The sequence below is a fragment of the Solanum verrucosum genome, unplaced genomic scaffold (genome assembly GCF_900185275.1).
Source record: "Solanum verrucosum unplaced genomic scaffold, falcon-dt-bn FXZP01000115.1, whole genome shotgun sequence".
Lineage (NCBI taxonomy): Eukaryota > Viridiplantae > Streptophyta > Magnoliopsida > Solanales > Solanaceae > Solanum > Solanum verrucosum.
In genome coordinates, this window is record NW_026020680.1 from 1,360,228 (window position 1) to 1,382,681 (window position 22,454).

Genomic DNA, 22,454 nt, shown 5'->3' on the forward strand with positions numbered 1-22,454 from the left:
TAAGTTAATTCAATATGTTTTTCATTAATGTTACTATGTCAGAACGTGACACCTGATCCTATAATATCGTGCCGGTTCGTGGCACCCGATCCAAGTATATCATACCGACTCGTAGCACCCGATCCAAATATATCATACCGGCTCGTGGCACCCAATCCAACCATATAGCTAAATCATTTGTCATTATTTATCATCTTTTTCCACTCCCTTAACAATATTTCATTAAGACTTCTTTATTCAGGGCTTCACTTTAATAGAATAAATTAAAGATTATGGATTTTTGCGGTCTTGAGATTACAAACCGATCACAACAACACATGAATTATCCAAACCACAACAACCAAATACATAGAAAAATTCACAATATCACTCATTGACTATCACTCACTATTAAGAGTCTATCTATCGCATAGGATAAACCATAACCTCCACCGAAGAACTGAAGTTAAGCAATCTACTTTCCCCAACGCTTTTCCTTTCCTCAATGCCTCAGAACGTTTTCAATCTATGAAGTATACAATACTCATAAGTAAACGTGCTCAATTCTATATTTAAGTTTCAACCGTGATCTCAATTAATAGGTCAAATCCTATATTTTTGAAATTCAAGCTTAGGGTTAAATCTTAATTCCTACATTAAAAGCTAATGATGTTCATATAATATAGCCTAAGTCGACCAATCAGTGGTAATTTCCACGCCTACCATCACAACTTTAACGTTTTTCAATCTCTCCTCCAATTCCAATTATAGTAATATTTACTACTCTCTCTGTCCCTAATTACTTGTCCACATTTTTTTTAGTTGTCCCTAATTACTTGTTCATTTTGACAAATCAAGAAAGGACAAACTTTTTTTCTCTATTATACCCTCAATTTATTACTTTGGAAAATGTAGAACTTTTTGAAAATCTTAAATTTTTAATTCATCCACTTCATAACTAATAGAGGTAAAATAGGAAACTCACTTTATCAATTATTGTTTTCTTAATAGGTGTGTTACTTTAAAAGTGGACAAGTAATTAGGGGAGTATTAATTTTCACTGAAACCTTGTTGTCCCAAAAACTCCACTAACTATCCAGTGGATAAAATTTTCACACCTATACCACTACTCTGCACTACATAACTTCCTTACACCATCAAATCATGAAATTAATTATGATACAATCATATACGTATAACTAATGTAATTAGAAGAATTGGCGGAAAAATCTTACATGAAGTCACACCTTCCTTTTTCCTTTACGACCTTACGCCTCTACTATTTTCTTTTCTTCGACATATTATTTTCTATCCTAATTTATTTTCTCTAAATTAATTATCAATCAAATTTCCTTAATTCCACTAATTTTATTAGGAAAATTGTATGAAATAGCAAATATTTGATTCATAGTAAATGTTATAGCTATAGTATACTTTATTTTCAATTCACATCTACTGTTCCCCATAATTTGCTATCTACCGGGATACACTATTTTGTATTTAACTTAAATAAAAAGGCAAAAGGTATATTTGTATAAAGATATATACAAATCAAAGCAGTTCTTTTCTATCGCTATTTACACCATTTTCTCCTAAAATCTCTCACCCAGATTAGTTTCCTCCCACCCATATTATTTTTGAATTTTGAATTTTCGGTTTCTCTTCCCATTTACACAATTTTCTCCTAAATTTTCTCACCCAGATTAGTTTCCTCTCACCAACATTATTTTTGAATTCTGAATTGTTGTCATTACCCTCCCGATTGTGCTATTTAAATTTCAGGTAACCGCCAAAAGCATGTTGAAATCAACTTTATATTTTTTTATTCTTTGTATTTTTTATAATTTTTTTAAATTTTTTTCATGAATTTTCATCTACATATACAGATTCAACTAATACAATTTTTTATTTATATACATATACAACTGAAAAGCACAACAAAAAGAATATATACTTATACAAATTACAGCTAATAATATTTCTTATTTGCATATAGATTTCACATATACACTTATACAAAGAACACATACATATACAAATTACAACTATATGTACATATACAATGGACAAGCCTAACAAAAAAACACATATACATGTACAAATAACATATAATAGACAAACACAATTATCATAATTAAAGACGAACATCACTATATACATATACAAATATAGAACAAACTGAAACGTTTTATATACGAATTATCCAATTGTATAAATGAATTTATACAAAACTGACCAATTTGTAAATAAATTGGATGTATTAAGCAAATTATACAAATCAAAAGCTCAATAGAAAACATAAATATAGCTATGGAGCGCAACTATCTAAATTATAGCTATAGAGCACTAATATGGATATTATCTTTGTCATACCTAAAATTTTCTCAATTTTATTTCTACATATGGGTAAAGCGACATAGAGTTTAAATAAATTTCAGACTTGACCCATTTAAAATCAACTAAAAATTAATTATGTAATAAATACCCACCAACTAAATAACTGTAGTTAAACAAATAGTTCAAAATTCTTATTTCAAATTTATGAGAAGCTTCTTTTATGAAAGAAATAGATCTAGTGTTCAAACGACCTTACGGATCGTTACAGAGTCCGAAAATATACTATGTTTGCGATTATAAATGGTATGGTATCTGATTTGATAAGTGGTGGTTACTAGGTCAAGTTGTTGGCCGTGAGTGTGGTGTAGTTTAAATATGAGACTAATTATAGTTGTCCAGTGTTAGAACATATTTGATAAGGGGGGATTTGAGTCGTGTAGGAGGGTCTTATGTATGGTTTTTTAAAATGGGTTAGGGGTCAGGGTGTTGGCATGGAGACGTGAGGAAGATTAATAGGTTGGTTAACCGAGTCAGTAGTGCTTTGTAAGCGGAAAATCTCTATGTGATAGAGGGATTAGGTTATAATGTGATATGAGGAGACATGACTAGTAAGCTTGGAAGCCTTAGAGTGGAAATGTCGAATGTTTAATGGTAGAATTGGCAGCGGAGTAGGGTAGGAGACTGACATTAAAGTGTACTAATTTATGAAAATTATACCTGACACGGTAAAAATAGGTGGATAAAGACTTGTGGTGGTATAATCTTATTATTGCATGTTCCTTATGAATATCTACTTTATATTTTGCGGTAAGTTCAGATCGACGTATAATGCATATATATATACGTGTTGTTTGTTCCCATCTGTGTGGATAAACCTTAAATTACAAATAAAGTCCTTCCTTTCAAAGAAGAAAAAAATAACTTAATAGATATGGAACTCAAAGTACATCATATCATTCTTAACTTAAAAGCATAAAAAATTAGATCTTTACATGTTTTTTAGCAAGTATAAAGAAAATTTAAAACTTACATAATTTCATCAGTAACTGTGAGCATGGACACATGGCTTAAAAAGCTTAAAAGATCTCTTTGGTAAATAATTTGATAACATGTAAATCTTAACACAACAAGGATAAGGTGAGGTCACTCATTCCAATGAAACTCACATTTAATATTTATAAACAGTTAATTAAATACTTTATAGACATGACTTTGTGAGAAAAGAACTTTAGTAAGAACAAGTCTTAACCCACTTTAAAGCTTTAACAACTTAGTCTACCTCAAATAATGAAATCAATACTTATCTTAATCTCAAGAAAATTTAATTCCGCCAAATTCAACTTTTGGCTAACTAACCCAGTATTTGTGAGGTTCTTAATTTCTAAAGAATCGTTTGGTAGATTGATATGAAATAATTTGTTTATGTATTAATTTTCATTTAATTACTTGTATACGCCGTTTGGTAGGTAAATAGGAAATAATTTATATATATATAATCAATACGACGTTTGATTGGCAATTTAGATAAAAAAAATTTAATAAAAATTGCAAACTCAAATAAAAAAAAATTAAAAAAAAAGAAAAAAAGAAAAGGTCAACCTCTGCCCCCAACACAATATACATGCGTAATCTCAGACACATTAAAAAAGGGCAAAAGCTTTTGGAGAGAACAATTAAGAAAAATAATTGATTTCGAAAATATTAAGACACATTCGTATTTTTAAATTGCATTGTATCATTATTAAAATACATATTAACTAATAATAAATAAGTATTAACTAATTATGAATACGTGGCTGAAATAATTGTTCCATGCGTAATGGAGTCTTTTAAAAACAAAACTTATATTGAATTCACAAAGTTAATTTAAAAAATTTAACAATTTAAGTTTTATAAAATAAAAATTTTAAATCTAATAATTACTAATATGGACAACAATGAATTTGAAAAACATTCAGTTGTTTCCACAAAAATGTAGGCAACAATGAATATGTTAAAATAACAGTATTTATAATTAACATTAAAATCATTTTAACTGTTATTAAATTATTTTCAAACTTTTGAGAAATATTGTCTTTAACATTTATAACTGTTTTTCAAATCTATCATCTCTCAACTCTTAATGAGCCTATTTTTATGGAAATGATTAATTACATTCCCATAATATATGGCTATATAATCTAATGTAATGCTTGTTAGTTATAACTATCACATATTTTTTCAACTCAAAAATATATTTTTTTTTATAATTGAAGAGTATGTCCTCCTTTTTTATATATATAAAAAATGTTTAGCTTACTTAGATAACACTTAGAGGAGTAGAAGCGTAGACATTTGATCAATATGAAATGAATAAAGAGATGTCATGTATTTTTATACACAACTTTTAAATTGACCATTAACATGCGGAATTTATTATTCAGATAAATATTTTAAAATCATTATGAATTTTTTTTGAAAATGAATAAATTATTTAGTTTACTCAAAATCTCTCCATTGAAAGAAAATAATAAATAATTTTTTTTTCATCTATTAATTTGAGAGAGTGTACCAACATATTCTCTTAATTCTTTCATTCTTATTTATTTTTAATCATAATATATTTTTGAAACGTTTGTATAAGAAATATATAATTATAATATTTAGTTTTATCAAAAATATTATTTGATGATCGTGCGCATGCATTTATATGATTTGTTCCTTTAGTTATATAAAAATTTATGATATTAAGTATATTGCATGAAAAATATGATGATAATTATTATATTTTAATAAAATCAAAATGATTGTAATATATTTGAACAATTAAATAATTTTTAATAATCTCTGCGCAACGCACGGACACGTATACTAGTATTAAATAAGAGTAGAAGAATAAAGTTACATCATTTCTTAAGTTCGAAATTGCCAAAAGACAAAAATCAATGTAGATAGTAGGCACGGGGGACGGGGGGATGTAGGTATTTGAATGAAGGTGGGGAAAATGAGAGGATGAAAAGCACTTAACTTTAGTGAGTTGGGGTTTTAATTTGTCCAATAGGGAGTGATCATGTAAAAAAATATAATAAAAAGGTGCTATGTTAGTTTTAATTGTAAAAATGAGCTAAAAAGTGTATAGAGGTGTATTTTTAGCTAAATAAATAAATGAAGAGTATATTTTAATCAAAAATATTTTTAACTTTTTTCTGATTCAAAAATATATATTTTAATATTGTGGGGCGTAAATAGTAAAAGTCAAACAAATTATCTTTTGCGGAAAAAAGGACCACTTTGAAATATCATTACTTTGAACTTTGATAAGAACCATATTAGGTGTGAATTATCATCCAATTTGCTTGGCTAAAAGTTTCATGCTTTGACATAAATTAGTTTTCAACTCCTTTGAGATGCTTCCCCTAATCCCCTCTCACTTTTCAACTTTTGAATAAAGCAAAGAACGTCATCTTATTAGAAGTTATAAACTATTATTATTATTATTATTATTATTATTATTATTATTTATTTAAATATTATTTATCATTTCTTTTATTTCTCAAACTAGTAGTACTGTTTCTTTTTTTCCAGAAAATGATGACTACATTAGTCGGAGGAATGCTTTTCGAATTTTTTCATGTTTGATTGATTAAAGTTTTTGAATAATATTTTCTTTACAAAAATAAGCTCTTTTGAAATGAAAAAAATGATTTTATAACTAAAATAGAAAAAAAAAATCACAAGTAGTATTTCATATTAATTTTGTTCTACTCACCCATGGCCTCCATCCATCATTCCACACCGCTACCTTCCACCCTCACCTCCTATAGTATATTATGTTGAGATAAATACATTCTCTTTTACTTGTCATAATTTTTTTAGAATTAAACAGTATAATTTTTTATCAATATTTTACGATATATTTTTCATCACATAAAAATAATTAAATTTTAATTCACAATACTTTTCATATAATTTTTAGATCTCTAAATTTTAATTTTAAAGTATCAAAATGTTATTAAATTTAAATATAAAAGCTAATCAAATTAACTCTCGATGATTGCATATACACTATCTTCTTCAAAAAATTCACATATAAAATTATGATAAAATATATTATTATGATTCGTATTTAATATTTAATTTGTGTGTATGAATACGGCGACCAAAATGTAGAGATAAGGCATGGGAAATTGATATTTTGTACTCCATCGTGTGAAAAAATATGTGTATTAAAAGCCTTACAAATCAAATAGTTGACCAGAATATGTGGTTAATGGTCAAACACGACGACAAATTAATTATTTTCTCAGTTTTATATTTGCTTAACTTTTGTTTTTATAATGTTCTTTAAAAAAATAATTAATTAATATATTTAAATAAAAATATCTATTTTTAATAGATGAGTTATTAATAAAATAAAATGGAGAACGTACTAAATCATTAGTCTAAATCAATTGAGGACACTCCCTCTATTCCATTTTACATATACAATATTCATTTTACAAGCACTAATTAATTAATTGATTTGCTAATTATTCAATTTTCCTTTTAACAATTGGAAAAATGGTCAAAATGTCCTTAAATTATGTGATAGGAATAAAAATGCTCTCCGTTTATAGTTTCGCTCAAAAATACCCTTATCGTCAATACTTTGGTCTAGAAATGCCCATATAGTTACTAAATGGGTCAAAAATGCCCTTTTTTGAATAATTATATTATTATTTTTCCTTTTTAAACACATAAACTTCCTAATTAAAATATTAAAAAGAACCATGTTCTTTTAAAATCACTTTAACAAACAAAAATGTAGGAAATATTTTTTCTCTTCTTAATCTTCCTTTATCAATTAAAATAAAATAATTTCATGTACCCTTTCGACATATAATATATGTCATATATAAAATATCATAATATATCCACCATTAATTTATATTTATTTAACGATAAAAAATAATTATAAAAAAAATAAGAAATATTTTCATTTTTTTTTTCTGAATTGAAGTAAGATAAACATTTCATAACTTAAAAAAATATTATTAGAAAAAAGAATGTGTTAAAAAGAAAATAAATAATATATTTATTTGGAAAATGAGTATTTTTGACCCATTAAATAACAATAAGGACATTTTTGAACCAAAGTATTGACGGCAAGGGGATCTTTGGACCAAACTATATATAAACGAAGAGCATTTTTATTCCTTTCACATAGTTTAAGGACATTTTTTACCTTTTTCCCTTAAAAACTTAATCTAAGTACTACATATATACTGAAATTTGAGAAAATGTTACTTAATAATAATGGTTTTCGGGAAAAATAATTAATCTTCCTAATTTTTTAGAGTGATTAAATAAAATGAAAAATTATCATTAATATACTGAATAAGTAAAATAAAATGCTGGGATTAATATATCTCTTCGTCCCTTTCACAATAAGTATTGAAGACTCTTTCGTGTAAAATTCTATTTCCTCATGAGATATTTGTGGTTTTAGCATAATAATTTTTTTTAAATATTTGATGTATTAAAAAAATTGTTAAGTTTCGTTTCTTCTTTCAAATCAACCCTTACTTTATAATCAATGCTGGTATTAAATATCTTCCTTAATTAAGAAGTGTTTTTTTACCGATGAAGTTCAATTAAATTTAGATTCGCATTGGGAAGTCCCACATTAGGTGGTAAAGCGCTCCGGGCCACAAAAAACTCTTTTTGTCCAATAACTATATAAACATATACTCCCTCTATCCCTAATTACTTGTCCACTTTTGAATTGACACATCAATTAAGAAAATAATTAATGACATAGTGAGTTTACCATTTTACCCCTATTAATTATGAAGTGGATGAAAAGTTCTACATTTTTCAAAGTAATTAATTATTTAATTGAGGGTATAATAGGTAAAAAAAAATTGTTCTTTCTTGATTTGTCAAAATGGACAAGTAATTAGGGACAAATATAAAGGAAAAATTACAAGTAATTAGGGACAGAGGGAGTATTACATTTTTACCTAACCTGAGACCTCTTAATTAAGAATGAATGAGTACTTACCACTCCACCACAATCTTCGTTGGTAATTAAGAAGTGTTTGCAATATTCTTGATCAACTGACGCTATTTGTTTAGAATTTTCAAATTTCAGGTTCGATTATTTGGTAATTGGTAGTTAAAATTTTAGATTTTGATTTGGTAATTCGGTAATCAGTAAATCAAACTTCGATTCGGTATGATATTCGATAATTCTATATTGAAGTAGTAGTTGATTGTTTTATAAAGTTAATACTATTGCTCCAATTATATCTATTTTTCTATGTGGAGGCACAATATATTAGAAGATCAAGAAAAGCAATTTGGCACGACTAAAAGACATATAAGTATTTGGGTTGTTTATCTTTAGTCTTTAACTTTCTCTTTGAACTTGTATTAATAAAAAATAGATATGTTGATATATGATCTTCATTAAGTAAATAATTCGATATTCAGAAAATACTGAATATCAAGTAGTACTAATGTTTCATACAAATTCCCGAATACCGTAATTCTAAAAGTTTACTCCCTGAATACCATATCGATCGAATACCAAATTACCGAATATCAAATTATCAAAAATTTCAAATTGATTCTCGGTATTTTATGCTCAACCCTAAATGACGCCACTAGTTTGTCAATGAAATACAAGATCATTAATAATAGTCACGAATTTAGAATTTTCACATAAGAATTAAAATAAAAAATAAAAAATAGAGTGTTTGAATTTGAACTTGAAAACTTAAAATACATTTTGAATCATACAATCACTGAACCAACCTCTAATATTTTTGGATTTAGGAAATTTGAATTTTCTTTATATATATATAAATAAAATTAAAAACTATCTAATATAAATAATGTAATTTTTCATCGCTATACGGTTAGATCCGCCCCGCCCTGACTAGCATTTCAACCACATTTTACCAAAAAATAAATAAATAGATGTTATAGTTATGTTGAGCTTTCCCAGCTTGTATTCATTGTCCCTTTCTAGTCGTTGCGCAGCATTAAAGTGACATTCATATAAAATGGTCCCTCTTGTCTCTTCCTTTTAACATTTTTCCTAATCAACTCAATAAATCATCTTCATCTCAAATTTTTTATGATATTGCTTTTTTATATCACGTGGTTAATTTCACTACGTAAAAGTTTTGATATTATTATTATAACATAAAAATGAATTACAAAATCATTTGAAAAATTGATGTTATATATAGTCATTTGTATCTGTTTACACATACTCCCTTTGTTCCTAATTACTTGTCCAATTTTGAATTGACATATCTATTAAGAATACAATAATTGATATAGTGAATTTACCATTTTACCCCTATTAATTATGAAGTGAATAAATTAAAAACTTAAGATTTTCAAGAAGTTCTACATTTTTCAAAGTAATTAATTGAGGGTATAATAGGTAAAAAAAATTGTCCTTTCTTGATTTGTCAAAATGGACAAGTAATTAGGGACAACTAAAAAAGGAAAAGTAGACAAGTAATTAGGGACAGAGAGAGTACTTCTTTCGTCCAACAATAATTGTTCATTATACTAAAAATAGTTGTTCAACAATATTTGTCCAATTTAGAAAATCAAGAGATAATTTATCTTTTGTGTCTATTTTACCCTTGCTATTAAATATTATTTATCATCTAACACATTTTTCAAAGCATTAAATTTAACAAATTTAAAGAATAAAATCGTAATATTACCAAATTCCCAAAATTGAAAATTAAGAGATTGAGTATTTAATATCGATTCAAGTAAAGATATTTTCGTTAAGATCAAATAAGGAATTGTACATTTTATCACCCATAATATTGTGGTATTATTGGTTCCCACACCTACGATTAGAGACTCCAAAAATATCAACGTTAAAATAAAAATAGAGTAAACCTTTATCTTCTACTGCATGTGCAAGTTAGTGTTTTTGTGACATCACTAATCATAAAGTAAATTATTTTGATTGACAAAATGTAATTTCATGATTTTATTATTATTCTAAAGTAGTTTGTGTAACGCTTAGTACCAATAAGTGAAAATAATCCTTTTATCTCTTTTTATGATATTGTTGGATTTAATATAAGAGTTTAATATATGTTTTTTTTATCATATATATCAGCAATGACAAATTAATTAACTCTTTTCTGATTTATTAAGTGATTAAGATGTTCATCCAATATAAAACGGTGTTAGTATCAATTTAATTTCACTCATTCATCGTTGTTCTTAAAAAAGAGCTAAACAGAGAAGTATTATGCTCCATAACTCATAATCAAAGTTGGCGTTTTTTTTCTTTATTATATTTATTGTCAACTAATAATAATAACGGAAAGTGAAATGTCAAGCATGACCGCTGATGTAATTAATACGACATTACTGCTAATCTATTCCGAAATATCGTAAAAAAATATCTATTTTAATTTATTTATCTTATTTTTTTGACAACTTTTTAAATTTTTAACTCTAGCATGTACCTTATTTAACATCACAAAATTAAGGGATAAGGGTCTGAAAAATATTCCTACTTTGGTCGAATTTGCTGTTGCGATACTAAACTTTCATAAGGACCTATTACCCCCTAGACTATTTAATACCGTATTTTTTACTCCCTGAACTATTTAATAGTGTATTTTAAAGGTATATATGTGTCCACGTGGACACATTACTATTTATAATTTTGCATTATTTTTTATGTCCACGTGGACAAATATATATGTTTAAAATACGGTATTAAATAGTCTAGGGAGGTAATAGGTCCTCATGAAAGTTTAATATCGCAACAACAAATTCGACCAAAATTGAGATATTTTTCAGACTCTTATCCCTAATATATATATATATATATATATATTTAAATTTGTGTATATAACAACTTTTTTAAATATTCTGCTATACCAAAATCAAACGAACAAATTAATCGAGAGGAAATAGAATAGTACAGACTATTGCAATTTCCAGTTGTCAAAATATGTGATAATATTAGAATTTTAGAATAGTCAAAAAGATCTCTTGTAACGTAAATGCAAAAAAATAAATGTGAACGTCATATGTGGCCTACATTAAATATTAATTGGTTTTCTTTCCAACTTATTCATACAGCTAGCCGATCGGCATCTCCCTGTGTATTAAATTACACTATAGTCCGAAAAAAGGTTCTATACAACCCTTTAATTGGATAATTATACTAATATTACATTAAATAGGGTATACATATAGTTTATTTATACTTGGATAGGAAAGGTTGTGTCCGTATGAGTTCAATACATGTTACTTTCTTTGTTTTAATTTATATGATATTGTCAATTAAATTTTTTATTTATTTTTTAAAATATTTAAAGTTGTTAATTATTATGATTAATAATAATTTTTATGATATTTTCAAATAATATATATACGTTATCTTATTGTTTCAATGATTTTTAAATATTTTATATTGTTAATCATTATAATTTATAATACTTTTTACGTAATTTTCAAATAAAATATTTATTACTCTTTCTATTTCAATTTATGTAACACTGTTAGAATTTCAAGGGTCGACCAGTCTCAATTATTATGATTTATAATACTTATATATGTACTGAACATATTAAGTTATTCATTATTGTAATTTACAGTACTTTTAACATAATTTTCAAATATATAACATAATAATTAAAAAAAAAGGTAAAACAAATAAATCAAAACGAAAAGAATACTATATGGCCCCCACACCCGCGCCTTCGGCTACAAGCACAAAGCTCAAACAAACATATTGTATCATAGTTGTGTGCTTATAGCCTCTTATATATAAGAGAATTTCAATTAATATTTTTTTTCTTATAGATAGTATATAATTACTCAACTAATTTGTACTCGTGTATTTGATACAAATTAGGAAAGCAACCTTCTAATACTATATGATATAAAATGAGTCAAAAATTGTAGATTAAACTGTGAATTTTTCATTTGTTTCTATATTGTTAATATAATTTTATATTCCACCGTGTTATCTCCAACCCAAAACCTCACACGTCGAGCCACTAATCTAATAATAAAGCCAAAAAAGTCATATATACAATTAGGCACTAGCTTCTTTTTCACACATATTTTAATTTCTACATACCTTATTTTGTATCCCCACTTGACATTCTATCTACTATATATAAACCCTTCATCACCTTCAATAACAACACCTCCCATATTCACTTTTTTTTTTTATTATAGCTTATCTTGATTATAATTATAATATTATGGAGACAGAAAGTTATACAAACGGAGGAGGTGTTGCAAAAGAAATTGGGATTGCTAATAAGCAAACCATAAGAGGGAATGATTTTGTCTTGAGATTTTTGGCATTTGTACTAACACTTGTGGCTGCCATTGTGCTTGGAGTTAGCAAACAAAATGAGCTAGTGCCTGTCCAATTGGTACCAACTTTGCCGCCTATCAATGTTCCGGCTTCCGCTAAGTGGAGTCACATGTCCGCCTTTGTGTAAGCATTTAATTTTGATCGTGAATTCAGATATGAAATTTTTATTTTTATTTTTTGAAATAGAATTTTATGTGTTTGGAAATTATATGAAAGTATTATAAGGGATGATAATTGATAATTTTTAAAAGACGATGAAAATATTACGGTAAAAAAGAATTTGTTTGACTTTTGAAATTCTAAGAGAACAACGGAGGGAGTATCTTTCGTTTGGTATTATGATATTTTTTATCTAAAAGAAATACAAATATGACAAGTTATTTTTGCTACTATAAGCTAATTTTGTATATGTAATTATACTTTAGGTAAATCTCATGAATAAAAGATGCAAGAGGCAATACTCTCGCCATTTTTAAAAAATATATATATTGGAGATTTATTTTACTAAATTAATTTTATTAATTCTGTTTCCAGAATTTATATTTGGCTGCTACTATCATTTTATGTTATTATTTATACTCTTTTTATTTCATATTAATTGAATTTTTTGAGACTTCTTTTATTGTTCGAAATAATTGAATTGTTCAAAATTCAAGATGAATGTTTTGAATTTTTTTTCCATATTTTCCCTTTCCTTTTAATGAAGTGCGATACTTTCTAAGAGATAAATTGCATTACTTACAAAATTATATTTTTTATTTTAGAAAGGACAATAGTGAAAAATATGAGTTTAAATTATGTCTTTTCTTCTCACAAATTTAATTGATATGAAATAGAGGGAGTAATAAAGATAATATTGAAAAAAAAAATCTCAATTTAATAAATTGAATAAGTAAAAAAATTACATTTTTAATATAAAGGTCAAATAAAATGAAACGGAGGAAGTACGCCCTTGCTTCTTGCTTTCGAGCCGGAGCTTGCTGGGTAGTGAAGTGGTCCGTGAAGGTTAAATAAGACTTGTGTTTGTTTTGGCAAGAAGTAAATGAATTGGCAGTTAGATCGTCGACAGGCAAAAATATGTGATGGCAACAAATATCTTGCCTACCTAAATTAGACTTTTTCTACTCCCTATTAATTACAAATGTTATTGGAAGATAGTGACTCATATTAATATTATCGTTGAGAATGAAATGTTAGTTGGGTTTATATAATTTATTATATAGTTGGTAAATTTTCATTATTATTATTTTTAAAGTGTTTTGATTGGTGTAGACGGTATAAATATTTCTTGTACCGTTTTTGACTCAAAACTAGTTTTGATTTGGGTCAAATTGATGCTTCCCTATTGAGCCTAGCTACTAGATAAAATCAAAATTTTAATTAAATATTACTATGTGATTAAAACAAGAGTGTTAATATTATATAATTAATGATTATTAATTTTTTGTAAATTTTAAAATAAATTTCAGGTACTTTGTGATTGTGAATGCAATTGCATGTGCATATGCAGTTATCTCCTTAGTCCTTTCATTGGCAAATAAAGGAAAAGCGAAATGCCTCTCTCTAACAATCATTTTCTTCGACCTCATCATGATGGCTCTTCTCTACTCCAGTGTCGGAGCGGCCGCGGCTGTCGGCCTCATCGGATACAAAGGGAACACCCACGTCCGGTGGAACAAGGTGTGCGACGTGTTTGGTAAATTTTGTGGACAAGTTGCGGCGGCAGTTGTCATTTCACTCGTTGGTTCTATATTGTTTTTGTTGTTGGTGTTGTTTGCTATGTTGAACCTCCATAAGAACAGGCGTCATTAGCAAGTTGGTTCGAACACTATTGTTAAAAAGTATTTGTCTTGTAAAATAGTCTTTCTACATACGAAGTTTTATTGTATTGTATTAGATAACTAGGCTATGGTGTTTTCTTAAATTTAATTAATACTTGCGTGTTTGGTAAATCATCATTTGTAGACCTAAGTGTGTTGCATTTCTGGTTTCAGTAAATATAGTAGCTTTATTAAATTTGTTTAATTTTTGTATATTCTTGAAATTGGAAGTGTGATTTTAATTACATCATCATATATTAATCTTTTTATCATAAGGATACCATAATGTAATATAATGATCTTGATGTTACAATTTGAATTACAAAGTCATAAGTTGCAAATTTGAATCCAAATGATCACACTAATTGAATGGCCTCCCTGTTTCCCACTTAACTCTGTATATATAAAATAAATAGATTTCAATTGCACACATATTTTATGATGTTCAAACAAGTCACAACTTTGACATTTTATACTTAAGGTGTTGCATGTTTGGTTTGGTTAGATAAAAGATAATAATTTTGAGATTAAGTGTGAAATTATTTTATCCGGTACACTCGATGAAATTGTTTTATCAATAACAAATCTTGCAGCAACATTTAAATAAATAAATAAATCTTTCACTCAATTTAGATGGATTACTCAAAATGAGAATGCAAATTCAGGGTTAATAAAAATGATTAATCCAATTTTTTATTGTTGTTTTACGAAACAGACCGTTAATTTAAATAACTTTACATCATCATTGGTGTTGTAAGTTTTAAGTTATGAAGTTGACCCTTTCAATTTAATTTAGAACTGATTTTATAATGGACTAGGTACTAAACAAACTTTTAAGGGGCAAAGAACTTACCTAGGGCTATCAATATGGGCTAGTCTACTCCATTCGGGTTAACCCATACAGACTTTGAAAATTGAAGGTCTAGGTTGGGTTAGCCCATTTTGGTGTGGGCTAGAAAATCGTCGGCCCAGACCACAAGTACGTGGGCTACGGGTCAGCCCTCTTTTTTTAAAAGTATATTTTTTATAATTTTTTAAATTTAAAAATATTATCATAAATATTGACAAAACAATATTACATGGTGTTCGTGTTACTACTTGTTAATCAAATCCACAAATAAAATTATCTTTATAATATTTATTAAGTTTGATTTCAAGTAAAAAACATAAATAGAAATATTAATCTAATTGTTTTCCAATGATCATAATAAAACACAAAAACTATGACAATATTTCATAGGTTACGGCCTATGTAGTGATTCCCTAGAAATTTTAGGGAATTTTAATTTTATGTAGTACATAATTTGTATTTAAATTGTAATATTTCAAACTTTAAACAGATTTTGAGTTTAGACTCTTGTTATTTTTAATACCCTATTTTATTTTTTTATTTTTTTTATTTTTAATTAATTTTTATTTGGCCCATGGACCAGCCCTATCCATATTTCTCAAGCCTCACAAATCGGCAAGCTTATTCAGGCCGAGCTAAAAAGCTATTTTCTTAAATGGGCTGTAAAAATCATAGTCTAGCCCTATAAAATCACGGGTTAGATCAGGCCGACCCAACGGGCCTAGCCCATATTGACAGCTCTAAACTTACCCATATCTGATGTATAAAAACTTCAAACTAATTCAATTTTCATGATTAAACATTCTCAACTTAAAAAGCTTTCATCTTATATAAAGAGTGATATTTTGTACTTTTAATAATTTTATATGACTAATTTTTAATTTTATTTTATTTCAAGAATGATATCATTTCACTTCACATTATTCTCCATTTCTTATTGGCTGGAGTGGAGAGAGTATAAAAGTTTCACTTTTCTTACAGCCCAAGTACCACTCCCCCCCCCCCCCCCTACCCCTATTACCCCCACTTGAATGTTTGTTTGAGCAGAAATTTTACACTGTAAACAAACCAGCAAATCTTGTAAATCCTTAGGACAATCATCACCGTTGATCAAATAATGGACAGCTGAGATTCAACCAAGTGATCAATCACCATGCAACAGATATACACAGAAGAAAATTTTTAACTGCAACAGAATCAAAATATGATCATTCGTTGGTGCAAAACTGCAAATATCTTGTAACCGTCTTGTTGGGGGTAGGGGGTGGGGGTGGGGAGGCCTATATGTATATATATATATACATATACATATACTCCATTGATACAGTAATAGTAGTGGCTGTGTGATGAAAAAGAGTGTAGAAATGTGGCAAGAGATGATGATGAATGAAGAAGCAGAAGAGGAAGAAATTGAGAGATTATTTATGGGTGTTATGGGAGGATATAAAGATGCTTTCATGCCGCCATTGACAGATTTTTCCACCATTAATGAGATGGGTACAAGTTCATCAAATGGGAATAAGAGGCACAAAAAAGAAGCTCCTCTTGCTGATGATACTATGCACAAGGAACGTAACAGAAGAGGGAAAATGGCTGAGTTGTACTCTCTGCTTCAATCCTTAGTCCCAACTATCTCCCACATACATAAGGTCATATATATCTATTATAATTTGCTTCAGATTCGAACTCTTTTTTGTTCAATTTCGTAGAGGATTCATATAGAAGTACCCAACTGATTTGGAATTGCAATGTAAATTGATTTGAAAATTTCAGGCGACGAGAGAGAAGATTGTGGCGGAATCTACAGATTACATCAAATGTCTTGAGGAAGAAATATTGAGGTTGAAGAAGTCATTAGTGGTGTACAAACCAGCTTTATCTCAATGCAGAAACAGGGTTTCTTCTGTTAATGCTACTGTCTCGAAAGGATTAGCATTTTTCGGGATCCAATTTCAGCTCACACAAGGACTGATGACTAACATCTTCTCGGTTCTTGACAAGCATCAGGCTGAGGTTTTGGCTGCTAATATCTCTGTAAGTGACCATCAGCTAACAACATTGACAGTCACAGTAATGATAGGAAATAATGAGAGTAATATCGTAGAGACTATTCGGAGAGAATTGCTTCTTTTTTAGAATTGTGTTTTGTGATTTATAGGCATTGGTTGATGGATGAAGTTTTTCGAGATCTTTTTTGTGTTGTTGCTGATTATGTATTTATAGGAAATGCATACGAATAGTTCAACAGATGTATTGGATTGAATTCGAAAAAAGTGAAATCAAAACACAAATGTTACAGAAGGAACATATTTTTTTTATTTTAGTATATTATGTTTCAATTGATGGTATTATCCTCATTTATCTGCATATCATGAACTCGATGTGCCATTTCATTTCGAGTAGATCAGGAATTACCTGAGAGCTGAGAATTTGATAAAACCTCAAAACTTCGAGTGTCTTTGCGAGGACCTTTGTTTTATTCCTGCGAGGACGTAAGTATGTTGTTTACTATGTTTCGATTATGGCACTATTTTGTTGTTGTTTTTGCTCCCTTCTGGTAGACTTTGTTCTGCTTACATGTATCCTTCTTTTTTGTACCTGGATTTGCTGTCAAGTGGGATTTCACTTGGTATGTTGTTGTTGTTGTCGTCGCTTCTCACAGAGTTTCGCCATCACCCTATCAATCTCCTCATCTGCTCTGATTTTGATCTTATCACCCATTGTTCTTAACTTTTTCCTTCTTTCCCCGTCTTCTGTAAAACCACATATGTTATCGCTCTAGTTATTTCGTGTGCCTTAAGCCTCACATCATCTACCTTTATAACATCTACACCAACATCAACTAACTCCACCAGCCTAGTATTTATGTATTGATCCAACTGAAGTGTCATGGCAATAATAGGGACCCCGAAATTTATATACTTTCCATTACAGAAAATCCACAATGAGCAAAAATTCTAGCATGAGATGCCCATCCCTCCACAACTAATCCTCTTCTTCTAACCCTGTCAAGATAGTCTTGAGGTAGTGTCTCTTCAATACTTGTTTTATCCCCAACTGGAAACTTGATTATCCATATGAAGTTGATATTGCAAGGCTCTAGTCCTTGTGCAATCTCTCTCATATCTTCCGTATTCAAAAAAGATTCACTTTCAAAGGAACAGTTGAAGCGGGATCCTTCTTGTTTAACCATTGGATCATCTCTGAAGATTCATCTGTGTCAAGGTCTCTAACAAACAATTTCTCCAAAAACCTTTTGTCATTATGATCTCAGTAGATTGCTCTCTGCAATCAAAGAGATGAATTGATGAGGACTCAACACGATGAAGCTTTGTGCATCTCATAGTCCTTAAGAAAAATGGATGAAGAATGGAATTGAACTCCTCAATGCTTGAACATACAAAGGAAGAACACATTAGTTGTAGCCCCCATAATTTGGGAATGAATTGAAGGAGATGTTACGGGACATTGCCATTTCCACAGACCATGTAAAATTGAACATGATCAGTTGTGGTTTATGAAACTCAAGAATGTCGGAGAAGGCAGGGCACTCCTCTACAATGGTAGACATGAGATGTTAGACAGTCATACTTATTGTATGGTTCTCATTTTCCAATGGATATGCTAATATATAACTTCTAGCAGGCTGACCTTAAGAGGTGTCATTAAAGTGAATTCTGTTTGTGGACTTCCTTAACTTTGATCTTTAAGTTCTATAGAAGTTGTTGAAGCATTAATCTTCTGGTTCTTCACTTCTACTTTTTTTTTTGTACTTAATATACAATCCAACAATGAAAAACCTTTTTAAAAAAATGTTCTTGTCTTTCACTATCAATTTCGTTGTAATCAATCTTGAACAGTTGAACTAGAATTGGATAGACCAGAATCTGTGAGGCACCTAACTAAAAGCTACTTCTTTAAAGGAGGAAAATGGAATCTATCGTGAAGAATTTGGGATGAAGACAAAGACAAGAGTACAATGTAGAAGAGATAAGAAATTCGAGTGCAATCTGTAATGTCAACAGAAACATTTTTATCATTTCCATATAATCGAAAGTAGAGAAACACCACAGAGATTTTTTCCAGGACAAGAAGAAAAGTATATTTCAATTATTTCATGCATAAAAAGAAAAGAAAATAAAATAACTCCATTTTTGTGCTCTTCCTTTATGTCATACTAAGTGTTCACTGCTTATTCTTGGTAGAAAGGTCCAACAACTTGTTAACAACTTGATCAAACTCTTCTTCTCCTTTCTCTCTTATCTTTTTCCTCAATTCTTTCACCTTTGCCTTCACATTTTCACCACCATTCTTCTCCATCACCACATTTCTTATCACTTTTGCTGTCTCTTCTTTATTCAGTTTCCCATTTTGATCATCTCTCACAACCTCCATAGCTGTCCCCAACTCGACCGTCATTCTTGAATGAGTATGTTGATCAAAATGCATAGACATGGTTATAAGAGGAACTCCAAAATGTAAACTTTCTAGTATAGAATTCCATCCACAATGGCATAAGAATCCCCCAGCACTTGGATGCTCAAGAATTCTTGCTTGAGGTGCCCATTTTTCCACAATGACACCTTTTCCTTCAACTCTATCAAGAAAGCCTTTTGGTAAAGCATTTTCAATGTTAGTTTCATCACCTAATGGAAACCTAAGTACCCAAATGAAATTCAATTCACTTAGCTCTAAACTATGAGCTATTTCTTCGATTTCCTCTTTGGACAAGAAATATTCACTTCCAAACGAAACATAAACACAAGAGGACTCATCCTTCTTGTCTAGCCATTGGATAATCTTGGAGTTCTCTTCATTCTCTGTAGTTGTTTCCATTTCACGAATAAGTGGACCTACCGGTACGACTTTTTTATTGCTTAGAGTCGAGAGATAATCAACATACTTACCCTCTATTTCATTACAAGAGTTGATCAAAATGATCTCATGGGATTTTTCCAGCCCATTGAAAGCAACATTAGGTCCTATGGAAATGTTCATTTCTGCGGTGAGTTGGAGTTGCTTTGCCTCATAATCCTTGAGGAAAATTCCTGAGAATGGAAAGTCTCTTTTGCCAGCATACAGATAATGGTGATAGAAGAAAGATACGGAAGCAGAACCAACGATAAGGAAATGAATGGCAGGAATTTTTCTTGAAGAAGCAAGCTCTGGTGCCCATGTTTGAAACCCATCAAAAATAAGCAAATCAGGAGAGAGAGAATCAAGAATCTTGGCAAAGGTAGAACCAGCTTCTCCAAAAGTTTGGATCAACGTTGAAAGGAGGTTTTTTCGGTACGCCATTGGTGGTGTGTTGGTGGCTAGGAAGTTGTGGTGATGATGGTAAAGGGAATTCTATTAGTTGGATGTTTTTTGGTAGATATTCTTGATTGATGGAATTGAGAATGATAGGTGTTGAACAAAAGTAAATGAAGAAAAGATTGGTTTTGGAGAGTTTCTTGGCTAGTTCTAAATAAGGGATTACATGGCCATGAGCTAACCATGGAACCATTAGAACTTTCAAAGTTGTAGGATTAGTGTCTTGTATTTCCTCCATGATGGAAAAGCTCCCTCAAGTTTTTTTTTTTATGTTTAGATATTTTTTATGGATAGAGGAAGCAATGAAGTTGTTACTTATCTAAATGGATAAAGGAAAGAATTTAAGGGTGTGTTTGGTATGGAGGAAATGGATAAAGGAAAGAATTTAACGGTGTGTTTGGTATGGAGGAAAATATTTTCCTATTTTCTTTTGTTTGGTTGCAATAAAATGTTGGGAAAACATTTTCCTAAACGACTTGTTTTCCTAAAATCAGCGGAAAACGACTTCCGGCGGAAATCATTTTCCGGAAAAGAAGTCGACGCGCAACACAAGCGAATTTCACCCCAGCCTACGCCCTTGCCCACCCTCAAACGTAGTGAAGGAGCGCTGTTTCTCCATTATTTCTCCAGCTTGTTCCTCTCCAAATTTAGGGTTTCCATTGTTGTTCTTCTCATTCATATTCCTGCAAGAATTTCGAAGGTATGCTTTCAATAATTCTTCAAAATATTCATCTTTCACTTGCTTTTCTGCTGAAATACTTGCTCATGTGTTTGAATTTGACTTTACTTGGTGAATTTATGCATTGGATTCGATATTTTTTGGTAAATCTATGAATTGTGGCCTTTTGCTTTCGATAAGGATGAGCAAGCATGTGTTTCATTGTACTATGCACAGTTGAAATATGTGTGTGGTGTACAGAGATGAGCAACTGTGCACAATAATGTGAAAAACTTCAAGTCTCAACTGTATAGTGTTAGCTAGAAGCATGTACTAATGTATGGCACGCTGTTTTCAAGTTATTTTTTTGATTAAAACGACAGTTTGATACATAAAATATATTCATCGTAAAATTAGAGATCTTATTCTAAAGGGAAGAACTTTTATTGTGAGGAGAAATCATTACAAGTTACCTAAAACAGAAGCACAATAGGATTACATAATTAAGTTTAGATATGTAGTGTTAAATAACATTCCAAATTACCTCTATATAGAGATTAAGGATATCTCATTAGAGAAAGAGTGTGCAGATGTTAGAGAGACTCCAGTAACTAACTCAACCTTAAAAATCTTTAATACTTGAGTATATGGGCAGTTTGTACGCATCCAACTACAGCTCTAATCTTGATCTAAATTGTACATATAGTTGAACATTAATATATAACAAATGTATACATATACGAAGTTCGTATCAGTATACACTGTCCCAAAAGAGTAGTGAGTGTAACGGTATTCTACACTTGACCAACCACTCCCCTGCCACAAACACATCAAAGTCCTTCTATCTCCTATCTCCTATCTCGTATCTCCTAACTCCTGTCCTGTACATTCAAATGCAAGGACTACTCATTTATAGCTATGCTTTTCGTCTTTCTTAACATTGGTGCATCTTTATCATTTTCAAGAAATATTAGAGATGTGATTTCAGCATTAAGATTATTATACCAATGTAAGTGAATAGAAGAGAAAGTGTGAGAATATCAAAGACTTCCTTTTATTTTGCTGCTGGAGGAAATGGAATCAACTCCACAAAATAGGTAACTACTAATAATAAATTGGTTCCTTTCTCAATTTTGTAGCTCAAAA

General features: G+C 29.5%; 3 protein-coding genes across 3 annotated transcripts; 2 read left to right on the forward strand and 1 right to left on the reverse strand.

Annotated features, from left to right (window-relative positions):
• The first annotated feature begins 12,512 nt into the window (after positions 1 to 12,512).
• LOC125812199 (CASP-like protein 1E2) lies at positions 12,513 to 14,834 on the forward strand. Its single transcript, XM_049491724.1, has 2 exons — positions 12,513 to 12,790; positions 14,137 to 14,834. The coding sequence occupies exons 1-2, from the start codon at positions 12,549 to 12,551 to the stop codon at positions 14,477 to 14,479; spliced, it is 585 nt and encodes a 194-aa protein (XP_049347681.1). The 5' UTR covers positions 12,513 to 12,548; the 3' UTR covers positions 14,480 to 14,834.
• A 1,847-nt stretch (positions 14,835 to 16,681) lies between these two features.
• On the forward strand, positions 16,682 to 17,473 carry LOC125812197 (uncharacterized). The gene is made up of 2 exons (XM_049491722.1): positions 16,682 to 16,986; positions 17,111 to 17,473. The coding sequence occupies exons 1-2, from the start codon at positions 16,684 to 16,686 to the stop codon at positions 17,471 to 17,473; spliced, it is 666 nt and encodes a 221-aa protein (XP_049347679.1). The 5' UTR covers positions 16,682 to 16,683.
• A 1,878-nt stretch (positions 17,474 to 19,351) lies between these two features.
• Positions 19,352 to 20,893, reverse strand: LOC125812185 (UDP-glucosyltransferase 29-like). The gene has a single exon (XM_049491706.1). The coding sequence runs from the start codon at positions 20,633 to 20,635 to the stop codon at positions 19,523 to 19,525; it is 1,113 nt and encodes a 370-aa protein (XP_049347663.1). The 5' UTR covers positions 20,636 to 20,893; the 3' UTR covers positions 19,352 to 19,522.
• Positions 20,894 to 22,454: the final 1,561 nt, after the last annotated feature.